Source organism: Drosophila sulfurigaster, chromosome 2L (genome assembly GCF_023558435.1).
Source record: "Drosophila sulfurigaster albostrigata strain 15112-1811.04 chromosome 2L, ASM2355843v2, whole genome shotgun sequence".
Lineage (NCBI taxonomy): Eukaryota > Metazoa > Arthropoda > Insecta > Diptera > Drosophilidae > Drosophila > Drosophila sulfurigaster.
The window spans coordinates 8,221,493-8,238,739 of record NC_084881.1 but is presented as its reverse complement, the minus strand read 5'-3'; the positions used below and the strand labels follow the sequence as shown (position 1 = coordinate 8,238,739).

The 17,247-nt window shown below is 35.8% G+C and overlaps 1 protein-coding gene across 1 annotated transcript; it reads right to left on the bottom strand.

Moving 5' to 3' along the window:
- Positions 1–152: 152 nt before the first annotated feature.
- LOC133850785 (voltage-dependent calcium channel subunit alpha-2/delta-3) lies at positions 153–13,263 on the bottom strand. Its single transcript, XM_062286977.1, is given in 12 exon segments — positions 153–1,700; positions 2,486–2,910; positions 2,971–3,064; positions 3,556–3,798; positions 3,872–4,377; positions 4,836–4,987; positions 5,043–5,419; positions 5,490–5,567; positions 5,627–6,271; positions 6,273–6,320; positions 6,322–7,135; positions 11,970–13,263. Coding segments are annotated over 12 exon segments (3,666 nt in total). The 5' UTR covers positions 12,140–13,263; the 3' UTR covers positions 153–1,586.
- Positions 13,264–17,247: the final 3,984 nt, after the last annotated feature.

Genomic DNA, 17,247 nt, shown 5'->3' with positions numbered 1-17,247 from the left:
TTTGCGTTTAAAATTTCCATCTTCATTTTGATTTCCATTATGTTTTAATTCGAAAATAAACTGAATTAAAAATTTAATATTTATAAATTACATTTATTTTTCTATGCGTAAATTCATAAAATGTTTCGAAATACGATACAAAGGCAATTAGGTTGTTTTTGGTTTTTTGTGTTTTTCAATGTCTTGTTTTTTTTTTTTATATAACGATCGTGTATATGATGAATAATTTTGTTTAGATAAAAGATTATAGATAAAGTTTGCAACGAATTTGCGGTTGTTGAAAATAGTATTGCATCATTTAAGGTGGTCCTATTTGCTATCCCTTGCAGAGGATACTAAAATAGTTACACATTTTGTTAATATATGTATAGCAGTATAGTTTACTATTTCAAACGATGTATTTAACGGGAGGCACAATAAGAAGATTCTGTAAGTTAAACTTAAACAATTTTGAAATATAAGTTTATCACAACTTTAAAATGTAGTGAACCTTCTGCAAGGGTTTTTGAGAACTGTTTTTCGTAGTTTTCATAATATATATCCGAGTGCATTTGTGGTTTTGTGCGAGTGTAAAATAAAGTTACCGCAAGTAGAAAAAACAATCTTTATAAATACTCGGTACATATACAATAAATGTGTATACAAAACCATATAAAAACTTCGGATAGCAGTTTACGAATATTTATGTAAACATTGAATATATTAAATTTAGTGTTGGTTTTATTTTTTACATTATATAATCGTATTAAGTTGTATAATTAAAAGTTTTTTTTGATTGTATATGAAAAAGCTAATGAATTTTGAAAGACTTTTTATATTGTTCGGTTGGGCTTAGGGACGAAATATTTATAGTATTCTTCGTGTTTCTGTATCTCTTTGTGTGTCAGTGTGTGTGTGTATGTGTTTAACAATTTATTTAAATTTACGTTCCGTTTATAAAATTCAACTTATTTTATAAAATTACAAAAATAATTGTTTTTTTTTTTATTATTTTTGTTTGCGTTCGCTTCTCGTTAATATTTGGCATAGGTTGTACCATGTGAAACTATAAAAATAGTTAATGAAACGTGGGCTCTTTTGCTAGTATCATGTATTTAACAAATACATATGATAGTATATAAAAATAAAACTTAACTTCTTTCTTTTGTGCGAGATTCGCAGAGTGCCTGTCGAATGTGTGAAAATATAAAAAGAAAATAGAAAATTTAATAGCGTACTCTTCTGTGTATCAAATATTGCAAAAGGTATATTATATACTTTTGAGGTAAAGTCGATAAAAACCATTGAATTCGACTGTTCCACGTATTTCGATTAGGACTTAATAAAGTAAAACGATTCTTTCTCTTAACATTTGGCGTATTTTGTAAGTCTAAAAGTTGAAATTGTTGTTTTGTTATTGCTGCTAAACATGTATTAGTTAGTTAGAGATTGTGCCATTTTAGTTGGTATCTGGTAACTGGTTTAGTTGTTGTTAAACATTCGACTAAAATTGTACTACACAATAGTTTACAATCTAAAAAACAAACAGATCGCAATAGTACATAGGTATATAGTATACATATATATGCTTGTATAGGTTCTATCAACTAGATGCGCATAAAGCAACGCGTCAAGTAAAACATCAAAATTATGGTCAACGGCAGCAGTTGTGCCGTCAGTCGAAGCCGCGAGGCATTTCCGCAATACGTGAAATTTTGCTCCTAAAAAAAGTGTATATATCATTATTAATGTATTGTTATATAGGTAAAAATGTAGTATATATATTCTTCGTTATTATTTAAATGAGATAATTGGTGTTAAGTAACTTATTGGCACTTCACTTATCGAACTAATAATCTTATTATTTTTATTTATTTAAAGTGAGAAAATATTGCTGCTACGTGAATTTTGGTATTAAATATAGTTTGGCCCTTAAGTGCAAATGTGATATGGGAGTATATAGAGTTGCTTTTAAGTGCAAATGTGATATGGAAGTATATAGAGCGGCTCTTAAGTGCAAATGTGATATGGAAGTATATAGAGTGGATGCAAATGTGATATGGGAGTATATAGAGTGGCTTTTAAGTGCAAATGTGATATGGAAGTATATAGAGTGGCTCTTAAGTGCAAATGTGATATGGAAGTATATAGAGTGGCTTTTAAGTGCAAATGTGATATGGAAGTATATAGAGTGGCTCTTAAGTGCAAAATGTGATATGGGAGTATATAGAGTGGCTTTTAAGTGCAAATGTGATATGGAAGTATATAGAGTGAGTGCAAATGTGATATGGAAGTATATAGAGTGGCTTTTAAGTGCAAATGTGATATGGAAGTATATAGAGTGGCCCTTAAGTGCAAATGTGATATGGGAGTATATAGAGTGGCTCTTAAGTGCAAATGTGATATGGAAGTATATAGAGTGGCTCTTAAGTGCAAATGTGATATGGGAGTATATTGATATAATGACATTTAAGAATAAATTATTTTTGGCTTTAATGCAACTCACATTTTCATGCACCGTGAAGCATTCTTCAATGCGCCGACGTTCGTAGAAGCTCATGTTGAGCTTGTAGCATGGATATGCGGATTCGTAACTCGTGATGCGTGTTGGCTCGGTGGTAAGGCGAACGTTGCGCGATGGCATCAGCACATTGACCACCACCAGCAACAGATTCGAGTAGGGTATCTTTTTAACCAGAAATGGACGTGTCGATGGCACCGTCACATAGTCATTGATGCCCACGAGTGACTCGGGTTGAAGCGAGTACAGTGTGGATTGCATATCGCAAGGCGTATATTTGGGCTCCGGCTCAGGTGCTTGAAATATTGCATCACCCTCATCGCCATCCTCTTTGGGCTTCGCTGCCGATTGTGAGTTGCTGTCGCCGACTGCAACATATTCGTCCTCGATATTGTCTATGTATTCCATGACTGCCAACCAAAAAATTGGTAAGAAAATCGTATATTCTAATCAATTACTAAAGTACTTACAGGGTGCCCCATCCGCCCACCATTGTACCCTTTGGTAGTGCCAGAATAACTGCGCTATTAGCCATTTCCAAGTGAGACTCAACAATTTTAATGGCTGTAGATGAAATGAACAGTAAAACAGTTAAATATACAAAACAAATTATAATTGGAAACAAAACAAAACAAATTATAATCTGAAAAAGATACCACAGATTACAAAATATAATAGATTGTCAGCCAAAGTATATATTATATCTTTAATCTTTAATAGCATATAAATTTTATTTGATCGCAACCGAAAAGATTATAGTTATTATTGTATGTACCAAAAATCGCTTCAAAATTACGCTTGTTATTTTTCATTAAATTAAATCTTTAATTAAAAAAGATTTTTAATTATAGAATTATTTATCCCATAACAAAAAGAATGTAATGTATCAAAAAGATTAAAAAAATGACAAACTTCATTTTTATATTTTTATTTTTATATAAATGTAATTAATTGTTTTGGTCGCGGTAGTTAATTCCTTCGATATTCCCATATTAATACTGAATATTAATTCTAATTTAAATTATATAGGCCGTAAACCAAACTAATCCACTTACATGCAACAGACTGTGACCATCGCTGGGAGATGTTGGTTCTTCTTTGCAGAGAGCCTGAAAGTCGTAGACTTCGATGCTTTGGAAGATGCCCTTTTCTACCATAGCAGCCATGACATCGCCATGGAATTCTCCAAAGAACTTGCCTGTATTATTCAAATTCTGGCCGACCACGATGTAGGCATTGTTATCGATAACCACACAATCGACATCATCATCAGTGCAGATAGGAAGGCAATTATTGCACTGTGCACATCGGAAATCGGAAATGGGTTGTAAACTTTAAAGTTTTACACAATTAATAAACGAAACTACGTACATTGTCAACGGCTGTAATGTTGAAGAATCGTTCATACATCCGAATTTGAGAGAACTGGAATCCAACGACACAGGCGGGCGCCTCCTTGCCGCCATCTCTGGGGAAGATTGCATGCGAGGCTGTCACCTTCAGATCACTGTCCTCGAGCGGATCGTTGTAATGCTTCACCGAATAGACAAAACTCTCGGTGTTGTCCTGATGGTGTTGCAATATGGCGCTCTTATACCATGTCTCATCAATTGCCGTCGTATGATAATCGCCAAACTCCTGATCCGTATCCACCTCCACTTCACCGAAGATGAATTGCCAGCGTGTCAAGCCACTCATTGTGGCCACAAAACGTAAAGTAGCCCCAAATTTTTCGATCAGTCGACGTTCCTCTTCATTCTCGAACTTCCATTCGCCGTAGCTAAAGTTGGTCACCTTGGCGTCAAAGATGAGCAAGTGCACCAGCTCCTTGTTGCAGTAGTAGGCATCATCTCCGAGTGTCTTTCGTCCACAGTTCACTAAGGAGCAATAATAAACATTCATTAGAACAAATTTAAAATTTAGTCATAGGGAATTGATCTTTTACCATATTCAAAATAAATCATACAATCATCAAATCTTCAATAATTTCCAACATTTATATATGATCGATATTTTTAGGAATCATAAATATTATATTTATTATAGTTATTGAATATCAAAATTTTCTATAGCTTCAAAATTACATTTGCTATTCGAATTTTATCGTATTTTGATAATTCTAAGGCGAAAAAATCAGAATTCTTGATCACAAAGAAAAATCAAACATACTAAAAATTGGTGGAAAGAAAAATGTAAATGGTGTAAAATCACAGGTTTAGTTGATAAAATATTTGTTTCTATTTTTGGAGGAAAGTAATAATTCTAATAGTTCTGTAAGAGGGATATGTAATTAAAACTAATGAATACTGTTAAATTTCTTTCGGCTTCGACTTACGATCGTCTTTGTCATCAAAATCGGACTCTTCTTCCGCATATTGTTCTGGAAATTTCCAGTCGAGCCTCATCATCTTCTCTAGAAATTCTCGTAACTCTGCCTCAGGCGTCTTAAACTCATGACCCTCCAGATAGTGGTACTTGCAATAGACCCTAAAAAAAGCATGTTCAGTAGGTTTTTAACTAAGTTTTTCAAACTTCATCTTACCAATCAGGATGCACTTTCCAGTTTTCACCAATGAAGAACTCTGAGATGTTCACCTTCATGTGCTTGTTCTTGTCCACCTCATCGCCCACTTTGATCCAAGTCTTGCCATAATCGCTTGGCATAACAATCCCCAATGTGAAAGGAGTATTTGGTAGGGGGGCAAAGAAGTAGTCCTGCTTCTCCTCAGAGACGCGTCGCATTTTATCGTAGTGGAATTTGACGGAGATGTCCTTAAACTCCGTGGCCTCGTGATTCACCATAGCACGGCGTATATTTAGAATAGATTCACCTGGTTCACGCGGGCTTTGATCTTCAAAGAGATGTTCGACCTCGGTAAAATCGATGCTATTATAGTTGGGATTCATTTTTCCATTCGACTGCAACAATATGATATTATATATTAAATGATGATTACAAAATTTGAGGACTGATTCGCTCAATGCTTACGCCTATGGGACGCAGATCTGGATGGAGCAGCACATAGCCATTGTTGGACACCACAAATGAGTAGCCATTGACGCCAAGCTGTTGGATATGATTAGAATTAGAAAAGCAAACATTCTAACAGGATAAAGGACACGCACTTTGTAGGGCAGCGTCAGCTTGTCAATGTCCTCGACGGGCACATCTGTTCCGGCCACGCCCAGTAGACGAGCTCGGCGATTGGTACTGTTCTCATGGCAATACGAACGATCAAAGGCTGGCACTCCGACGGCAATCATAAGACGCGGCCTTCGTTCTGTTGAGTTCAACGGATCGTATGTTTTGTCGGTGAAGGCGTGCGTCCAAGTGGGCGGATGTTGAACGTCCTGGAGCACCAACGGCGTTGCAATCACGTCGACATACTTCAGCACTTCCTCGTGGACTTCGTCGAGAGTTTGAACATGTGAATAGTAGCCACGATTCATGCATGCCATTAGCTGAATCTCTCGCACCTTGGTCACCTCCTTGCCCAGCAGATACGTAAAGATGCGCACATTCATTCTGGAAGTTCCATTCTCACCATTTCCCCAATTGTATTGCTCGAATACCTCCGTCGTATTACCAGCAACGCCGTCAGTAACCAGCATTATGGCCTGATTGCAGTTGGTGGTCTCATTGCATCTACGATTTATATAATAGTTGCGTAGAATTTGAAAGGCTTTATCATAAGCTTGTGTAAGATTCGCAAAATCGTTGGGAGCTTTAAGTTTAGCAATGGCTGAGTTGAAGGTCTCAATATTCTCGGGGCGTGGCCTGGACGAGGGCATCTTTGAAACAGGGCACAATGCCCGTAACATTTTTTCGAATAGCTGAAGATCGTAAAGAAATCGTTGTTCGAGAAAGAGTCCAATATGCTGCGTATGGTGAACTTGGCCACATGAAGGCGATGACCCGTCATCGATCCCGAAACATCCAGCAATATGACTATATCCTTCGAGCACGTGGCAGTCTCAATGTACCACGATCTCTTGCGGCAATCGTACGTATCCGCATCCAGTTTATTGGTCCGAGAGTCCGTCCATTGTGCGGCCGGATAATGCCGTAGAATTCCCGTATCGGAGCCAAAGTATTGCCAGGATAGAGCAGGATCCGATTGATAATTCTGACGGAATATCTCGTCCAGCTGCTCTGACCATTGAATGGTCCTAAGAACAGTGTTTTTACGATCCCAGACATTCGACGGTACATGCACCGAAGAATGCTCTGTGTCCACGGATATATTGTAGAAATGTGTATCCGGATTCAGTTGCATATCGCGATACATATACGAATACTCCGCCTCATTTGGTTCCAGTTGTTCGGAACTGTTGCCATTGAAAGTGGAATATTTGCTGGAATAGTAGGTGAAATTCGATTCCGCATATGTCTGATTGTATTCAAAGTTCTCATTGACCATCTCGGCCTTCTCCTGAATGCAACGCACTGCTTCCATTTTGCGTGCCAACATTTTGCCCACATTTGCGGTTATAGATTGGATCAGTTCGGTGCCATTCTTGAGTTCGACGCGGGCATTGAATTCCTTATATTTCTCCTTTACTTGCTGGGACTTGGTTATCTTTTGGGCCAGTAAATACAGTTCATCTCCAAATTGTGTCGCCCATTTTCCAACACTGCAAATGTAAGAGGAAACAAAAAGCTAATGTAATTATGGATCCAAGAAATAATTATATGTATGTATGTATGTATTTAAAAAAATCTTTTTTAATACGAATTTAATAGAAAACGAATAATACTAATCTTTTAAATAGTTAATCATCAATATTATTTTTTGACAATAATAGATAATGTTGATACATCACTAACTCAGTTATTGTACTAAATTGTCTTATGAAATTTGGGGTGTAGATGCCCCTGCTAATTGCCTCCATATGAAAAAATTGACAAAATCTCGAAAGATCCTAAAAATGTATTGTTTGTAACCATATGATGTTTGTTTTTTTATTACAGCAGTAATTTGCCAGGCGCTTTGTAAGAGAACGAATCTAAAAAAGGCGGATGCAAAAACAATCTGGCAACCACAAGTGAAATGTCAACCACCTGTCGACGTTCAACTACAACAAGGCCGCTAATTAAATTAGCGCACATGTCTGTCACGAGAGTGTTGGTAACAAGTGCGACGCCTGACAAGACGATGGTAGGGGAAACAAACGAAATGTGATTGTGTGTTTGTGTGAGTGTCAAAGAAAGCATCTAAGCCAAAGGCCTTCGCAGCAGCGACGCTGACAGCAGCAGCAGAAACAGCTGTGATGTCCCATAACTTGGGTGTGAGTGAGAGCATGTACATATGTATGTGTGAGTGCGAAATCAACAAGTGCCCAGTTAATGCGCGCGCATGCCTGAAAACAAAATGCAAGTTCAAATGCTCTTCATATAATCTACTCTTAAATTGCAGAATGCCCTACAACTGCGCTTATATTAGTTCTTTGACGTGTTTGATTATTGTTTGTAATATCAAGTTTAAATTGTTAATAAATTTCCGTACTTTTGTAATATTTGCCCCATTAGATTAATCCTTACAACTACCTACACAATAATGTTTTTCATTTAAATAGAAACAGAAAATTAAATAATATCGTGCATTTGTAGGACATTCAAAGTGTCTGCTGTCTAGCTTTTGCACTCTGCATTTTGGCTGCAGAGCAAACCTGCGCACTGCTATCTCTCTAGCTGATGCTCTATTTTATTTTGTGTTCATTTTCGTTCTCTTTTCGTTTGCTCTCTTTCTTTGTTGCTGGTGCCGCTGCCGGCTGCGCTGCTGTGGCCATTTTCAATTCAATGCTTTGGTCCGTTGTCGCTTTGCCTTTGACACACTTATTTAGCGTGTGTTCAAGTGCTGCCTGTTGTCGCTGACGACGCTGCCTTTAGTCAAGTGAAATATCATGTTGTTGTAGTTGTAACGAGCTTTTTATTTCATTTTGGAGTTGTTCAATTAAATTTGCAACATTCCTTTGTGGCACGGACCAATGGGCAGCTCTTGTCTGCCTGCCTCATATTGTTCTCAATGGGCTCCGTTGTTGTTATCTGCTCAAATCCGTCTGGCTAGCTGTGCGAGGGCGTAGACGTGGCCAACAGAGCATTGCTAGCATGAACAGGCTGCCAAGCTTTTGCTTTGTACATTCCGGTTTTATTTACTTTTTACTATTGCACTATCTACCTATCAAAGATTAGCCAGCTGGGTATATTTATATACTATATTTCTATAAAAGAAAGAAATTATGAATATTCTTTGATGTTGGTTAATTTTCATTCCTAATTTTATTATTTATAAAGTTAAAAATAGAATAAATAAAAGTTTTATAATTTCTAGTATATTAATACAACTACAAGAAGCAATTTTTAGCAATTTCAATATATTTATTTGAGTCTGTAAATTTTAGCATTTATTTATAATAGTAGTATTAATCTTTCACTTCCAGTATTTAAAAAATATAAAATTATTGCTCGGAACAATACTGAACAATAGAAATCGGATGCTCTATAAGAATTTATCTTTAATTTAACTTTAATGACTAATCAAATATAAATGCCATATTTTGAAAAAATCGAATATTTAACAAAAAGAGCTAATCACTAAATAAAATTGAAGTTGTATATAATTCTTCTTCATACAAAATTCTTTCTGGAATTATTCTTTATTACTTGTTAGTATATTTAGCATATACTATTTTAAATTTACTATGTGATATGCTTATATGAATGAGTCGATTTTAATATCCAACCATTCAAACTACTTTTATCTTGTATGTTGCACACATTGAAAACTATTCCAGAAATAAAAAAAAATTTCACGCAGAGTTAAATTTTATGGCTCTCTGAGGACATTTATTTTAGTCCAATTAAATTTTAAATAGTTTTATGATACAAATATATGCTTCAAGATAAACGTTTAAAAATAATCGGTCAATACGTCTTTGCGTATTTTTAAACAAATTTTATTGAAATTCTCAAATATCAAATGTGCTGTCAGGTCATAAATTATAGGCAAAGACTTAAACTGATTAAACTATATATTTTTTATTTGTATATTTTTCAAATAGAACAATCTGTGGTTAGCTATTGTTTATGCAGTGAAAGCTCTTTAAAGTGAACACTAAAAACGCAGCCCCGGGAGTTTTGCTTCCATTGAGGGAGGGTGACTCTTCGAAGCATTGTGTTTAGTCTAATAATTGGAGCTTATTTTGAAATCCCAAACTAAATGCTCTGAACACGTAAAGCTATCCATTAGCGCTGTCTGCCTGTTCGTGAAGCTTTCGTATAGTATGTAGGTCGCCTTTCTTTTTCTTAGCACTGTTCCACAATGTATTATAAATGGTGATATCATGGAACAGTTGTGAGCTCTGTGGCACGCCCCAAACAAATTTCATAATTAATCTGACTAAATGGATATACTATTATGTTATAGCTAAGTAATAAGATGGTTGTTTTTATAATCTTCGACGATGGGCCTTGGTATAAAGGATTGGTCAAATGGTTTCTGTAGACAACAATATTCCTTTTTGCTTATGGTTTGTGAACGGTGCATGTCAAAGTCAAATTCAACTACACGCCAGCTATTAATTAGATTTTCTACATACATATATGATTTAATTACATTTCCTAATTGTATTTGCATACTTTGCTTGCGACTAGTTGCTAAGGTTTGGCTTGATTAAATTGACACGCCCCCCAAAGCGCCCTATATTTTCAGGCGTCAAATTAATCGCACGACTTTCAGCAGCCCCACAAAATGCCCAATAAAATATGCATTACGCGCAAATAGGCGGCTGTACCTGCTGTGGCCCCAAGTCAACATGTCTGACAAATAATTCCTTTATGTGACTTATGAAAACTGGGCCCAAAAGCAGTCAGCTGTACACAAGGCACAACAACATTAGCAACAAAAACAACAACAACAAAAACAACAACAACAACAACAACAACAACTAAGAAGCCGACAACAACTGTAAAATCGTCAGCGAGAGTAGCTGAATTGTGGGAAAATACGCTGACGCTCACACAGGCATTCACTCTCTCATACACACACACATACATATATATATATACATATATATAATGCACACACACTTGTATATACGCGACAAATAAAAATTCAAGACAAAAGACAAAATGCGTAAACACGCAAAAAGCAAAGGCAGAAAAACACAGACGGACCGTTACAATTGGCACTATACGAATGGTTTACACCCTATACTAAGTGTTCGAAGTTACTTCAAAGTATTGAAAGCGATTCACCAAAAGCAGAAAATGATTTATGATTTTTGCGGTTGATACAAGAGTTGAACTTAAGACTAAACTTAAGGCTGGAAATGTGCTTTATTTTGCAAATTATTGTATATTAAAAAAAATGTTAAAATCAAGATAGTCCGTCTTAAAAATTGGGTTCTTAAAATAAGACCAATTTAAGCAGAAATTCTTAAAACTAAAAACAACAGTCTCAAAAATGCCAAATTCCAAAGACCAAAAATTCTAGAATTACGAAATTCTGTAATCCATCCAAATAAATTCTTACTTTCTGTGTTCTCAAAGGAGAGAGGGACTATATGAAGAATGATTAACGTAAAGCTTAATGCGCTCATTAAATAATAATAAAATTGTATAATAATAAATAATAGCAAAAAAAAGTATAAAGTCATTCAATTTTTGGTTTTAAAACTATACGATATATCAAATGTTCTTGAGATCAAGATGTGTTTTCTAACATTAAGATTTTCATGTTCTTGACGCACATTTAAGAAAAAAAATTATTATTTCTAAGACCAAGACTTTGTTTTCAGTGTGAATATTTGAAATATTGTAAAGATTATTATAATCAAAGAAATTAAAAATTCCAAATTATTTTAAACATTATATTATGTATTAAAACAGATTTTGCATTACTATTAAGGTTATTACAAGGAACACGCACTCTAAAACTGAATACTTTATTGGTAAAACATTTGTTTATATTTTCTTTAATTATTATTTAATTATCGCATTCATTTCATTGTTTTTCAAAAGGTATATTTAACGAAGTAGTTAGCTAACTCTTTTCTGGTAACTGAATACTGTGGGTAATTTTTCTTTTCAAATATACAAATTAAATTTAATAATGAAATGAAGGTATTCGGTAATGATTAATTCGATACCCTACAAATTCCTACGGCGCACATGCCCAAGTCACGAAACGTAGGGCAAGCGATAAGAAACGTGTGGAGGTGGCTGCTGCCAAAAAAAATTAGCATAAAGTGTACGAAAAATTAACAAGCGACAACGACAACCCAACAAGGACGAAGTAGTAGAAAAACATGATTATGATGACGATGATGATGATGATGATGTAGATTGTGATGAGAACACGCCCTTTAATTTAGTTGTTTTCAAAGCGCCAAAATGCCTCGAATACAACAACAAAGTTTAAGTTTTTTAAATCATAAATGAATATAAGCGATATTTGGGGAAACTTACGCTTCGTCCGCGGCGGAGGCGTGCACCAGCATAGGGGATAAATGGGAGGTGCCGCCATGAGGTGTCGTTGGCGGACCGCAGATCAGCAACAACAGAAGCGGCTGGGAGACAAGAAATGCGGTCAAAATGACAGCGAAATGTGTCATCAACTTTTCACATGTACCAAACATTTTTCTAGCATTTTCCGGTCTTTTGTTGTTTGCTGCTTGTGCACAGACACACACACATACAATATTTTAGCACACCACACACTAAACGCTTTAGCAATGCACTTGCGACTATTGAAGCATTTGCCAAATGTTTTTGCTACCAAATTTGGTATACAATTTTGGGTGGAGTCGCGACGTCAGCAGCGAGCAGCGAGCAGCGATGCTGACGCTAGCGTTTGGCGATGGCGATGGCGATGGCGTTGACGCTGGCGCCAGGCGCAAAATTTTTGCCAATAATTTTTCACCACACACACACAATGGCGGCGACGCGGCGTATGCGTAATATTTAAGTTATTGCATACGAGAGGAGCAGAAAGAAAGTTGGAACACACACGCAAAATTCAATCGTCTTCGCATTCGACGTAATTTTCGTTAATTTTCTTTCATTTATTTTCAGCTGCACACCGAATTTAGTTTTCCTCAGCTGTGCGTACAATTTTCTATATATAAACTTTTGCTCTTAGCGCGGCCCGTCGTTTTGATTACACATATGGCACACTGTCACTGTACGCGTGTGTGTGTGTGTGGGTCTTTTCATGAGTGTATGAGTGTACGATAGTGCTTGTGTGCGCTGTTCACTTTCCGCTTTTCCGCTGAATTTCGGCTACCGACAACGACGAAGAGCTGCGTCTGACTAAATCGGAAAATTCGAATGCGGCCTGGCCCAACCTTTGGCTAAGAGCGAGAGAGCGAGAGAGCGAGAGAACGACACAGCGAGAGAGCGTTTATTTAGACTTTCTCTGTGGTTGTCCTATTTTTAATTTTCCTCTCCTACGCTCGCGCTGTCTCTTTGGTATTCCTTTCGCTCAGTTGTTTACGTTTACTTAGAATAGCGAAACAGCTGTTTGGGGATTTTTCTTATCGCGTTTATCTATTGATTTTGTGATGAGGGAATCCATTCGGGAGTCTCCCATCCATTGGCACTCCATGTGTTTGCTTTTCTTATTGGCTGTTCTCTTTTGTGCCGCATATTCACAACAGAGAGCCATCATACTGCTCTGTGCCGCAAGAGTGGAAATTTGAGAGCATTTTCTTTCTCAGAGAATGAGTTCTTCAAGAGCCTATATTATTATTATTATTATATTCGGCATTTTTCTGACACTCTCCATTTTAATGACTACTATTCTTATTTATCTTTCAAGTCTGAGTTGTTTTCGTTAGTGTATTTATATTCAAGTTTTATTTATTTGTCATTGGCCATTTTATTAAGTTTATTATATATATATTCAGCAAGAGGCAAAAATGTGTCCTACATGTTCGAATAGGAGAATATTATTAAATTTACTTCTGACATATTATATTTCTGCACTTAACTATTCAAACTTTTCTGCAGATCTTGTATTATCTAGTTATGATAATGTGACTTATGTACAGTGAAGTTTAAAAAAATTACAAAATTAATCATCTTTATGGATATATGTAGTATTCATAACAAAAGTAAATGTCTTAAATCAGAAGTCTAAAGAAACACAAATATAATACATCATAATTATGCGTTTTTATTCTTGACATTAAATTCTGTAAAATGAACTTATTGAATTACATATATCAATAGTTTTCAGTTATCAAATCAAATTCCGCATATACCATGTAAAATAAGCCCAAATATCACTTATCCTCATTTTACGAGTATGTAAATTTATTAAATTACATAATTAGCTTCCCTTTAAATGAAATTCCGAAGATGATAAGCAAAATAAATACAAATATCATATCATCTTATTATGTAACACACACATAATTATGCGGGTTTTAAATACTTAAAAGACTGCGGCAATGCTGCGAACCTCATGGACATACATACTCGTATTTATCCAATGAAATTTTAATGCTGAAGCAGATTTGATTGAAACGAATTAGCGTTAAGCTTTTTTAATTCTATGAATAATTGATTTATTCTGCGTTTGCTGCCGTTAATGTTTCATAAATCCAAATTAGACTGTGGGGAAGTTCGACGCATTTTCGCGCCAAATCGTTTTTTTATTTCGGGGAGCTAAGCTCAGCATGAAAAACCAATTTTGGCGGCTCGGCGCAAAGCAATTTACACACACTCGCACACATACTCTCTCATCCGTAAACAGATACAAATACATACATACATATGTAGACGAAAAAGTTCAAGTATGCCTGCCGCAGTCACAGCTCGCACATCACAATAAGGACATGCGGAGGAGCAAGCATCCACTTCAACAGGAAGCGGGCAACTGCGGGCAACCAAACAATGTGGTTGAGGAGAACCAACCATAGGCATGATAATGACGATGACGATGACGATGATGACGACGCACTTAGTCAAATTTTTAATGAACTCAACAACGTTTTACTTTTAAAAGAACCACAAGAACAGCAAACAGCAACCGCAAGCAGCAAAAGGAAAGGCAAAGGATCGCCGCGCGAAGGACAGTGCAGTTGGCTGCAGTTGACTCCTGAGTGCAAAGAGGCCAGACTGCCACAAGCTTGTCACTGTAAATTTGTTGTTGTATGTTTTTCTACTTCTGCAGAGAGGTAGGCTTAATTACGAGCTGGCATTTTTTTAGCATAGCATACTTTTTAGGGCGCCCTCTCTGCATCATTATGAAGATAATTTGTGGCAGTTGGCAAGTACTCACATACGCAGAGAGACTCAAAGTGAGAGCGAGAGATGGGCAAACATATGTATGAGTGTGTATGGGGAAACAAACCTTTTCGGGGCTTATCGCAGGAAGGTGAAGCACACTGCTTGGTTTTGGTAGCATATAAAGTGGCTTGTGCGCATTTCATTTGCATGAAATTTATGAGCCATAAGACTCTGCATAAGTGTAGCCTACTTATAGGAGACTGGAACTGACATCCTTTTGATGCTGATTACGCTTTAATAAGCCACACACACACACACACACAACTGATGTGTGTGAACTCTTAATTAGTTTGTAGCAACCGCAAAGCTATAAACACCTCAGAACAGCAGTTTGGAATATCCTAAACATCTTTCAATAAATCATACGAAAGGGCAAAGATGCAAAGGAAAGAAAAACAACTTCGATAATTGACAGTGCCAGAAGAAAAAGGAAAACCAATCGAATCGTATGCCTTGAAGCACATCATAAACTTTTAGCAATTGGAAAGTTTGCCTGCTTTTTTCGACGCTCCCTCGAGGGCAATCGCTTCGACAATATTTCGCAACATGAACTTGTACTTTTTATATCTGCCATGAATAAAAAGAAGGAATTGATAATCAAGAAAATGATACAAAAAAATAAAAGTGGAAACAGAAGTAAGCAACCTCAAATGGTAAAGGGTGTTCCCAGTAAAAAATAAATAATATAAATATAATTACAATTACAATGGACAAAAATAAAAAATGTTTAAATGGAACAAAAAAAGAAAAAAATAATATTTTGAATCGAGTTTACATGATGCTAAAATAGAACCAAGAAGGTTTATTCATAAATTAAAATTTAAATTCTACAGGAATTCTAAACTAAATGCAAAAATCTCAATATTGAACCAAGAAGGCAAAATTTTTTAACAAGATCAAACGTTCTTAAATTTTAGATTGTATAAAATAAAACAAGAATAGTTTTTTGTTATACACATTTATGTAATTTTATTTGTTAGAATTATAATACTTAATCCTTTCTTATATAGACTAACGACCACACCGCACAATAATTTGCAGAATATCAACTACTAAGCTAACAGCAAGCACCCAAATCTAATTTTAAGAGAAAGGAATTCCAACATTTTAAAAAACAAGAGCAAAATTTGAATTTGAAATCTTTTAGATCTTAAATTAAGGTTTTTTAATCTCAAAACGATGTTTGAACGGCCAACTCATGTTCTAAGATTTTTTCACGATTTTTTCAAGATTTTGTTCTTTTTTGTTAGATTGAAAAAATCTTAAAGCAAGATTCGCAATCCTCTTTTAATCATAGATTGTCTCTCTATGTGTAAATTAAATAAATGTTATATTAATTCGTGTTTGATTTTCAATCACACATTATAATAATAAATTATCAAGAATAGTATAATAAAAATAATATTTTGTATGCAATTAACTATTTTTTATGATAGGAAGTGCATTGCGATGTTTTATATTACTCGTATTAGATGAGAACATTTTGATACTTGACAACATTTGCATCACCCTGTTTCGCCATAGGCGAACGCCCATCAATTGCTTGAGCAGTCATCTATTTTTTATTCCGCTTTGCTGCTTCTAGCTACGGTCACCATTGCAACAACAACAACAACAATAACAACACCAACAACGAGAACAACATCAACTATAACAGCAGAGTCATCTAAAAAAAATTGTTAAGAGGTTGACACCAGTTTGTGTTGTCATTTGCCATTGCCATTTTTCCATTGGACCGGTGCCAATTGCACGACAATTTTTTGTGCTGCCAGAATATCCTTTCTCTCTTTGTCGACATGAATATTTTATGTATTTATTGAAATGCAATTTTATACGCTTTTTTTCCTGATATTTCGAGTGTGCTGTTGGCATTGAAATGTAATGGGAATCGACGTTCGCTTGACAAATGTGGGCGAGTCCTTTGAAGAGCATGCCATCAGCATTGTTGGCTGAAGTCGACATTCGATAGTTGCAATTTTTGTTTTGGTTTTATTTTTTTTTGCGCTTGGATTAAATTGTAAAAAGTCAGTTTTGGTGAACACGCCCTCGTTGGCTTTGTTGCTTGTTACTCACAGTTGGTTGACGCTGTTTTATGTGCCAATGGCCAACATTTCGTTTTGACCACATGTCCTTAACCAAAATGTTGTTGCCATGCCATACAGTCGAAGCATTTGTGTGCAGTCACTGGAAACAATCAGTTGCCAAACGATGGCGATGAGAGAGCGAGAGAGTTCAATTCAGTTTGCTGGTTATTTGGATGTCCTTTAGCGACTCTGAACGTTAACTTTGACAACTAGCGCGTAGTTAAAACTCGGCAGGCACATTAATTAAACATAATTTAGTTCGCATCGCATTTAATTGCATATGAGTTGCATGACGCATGAAATGAGTCCATCGAGCTGAACTTTAGCACCAAAACGTATCCTCTTGCCGGTGCGCAGGATAATTTATG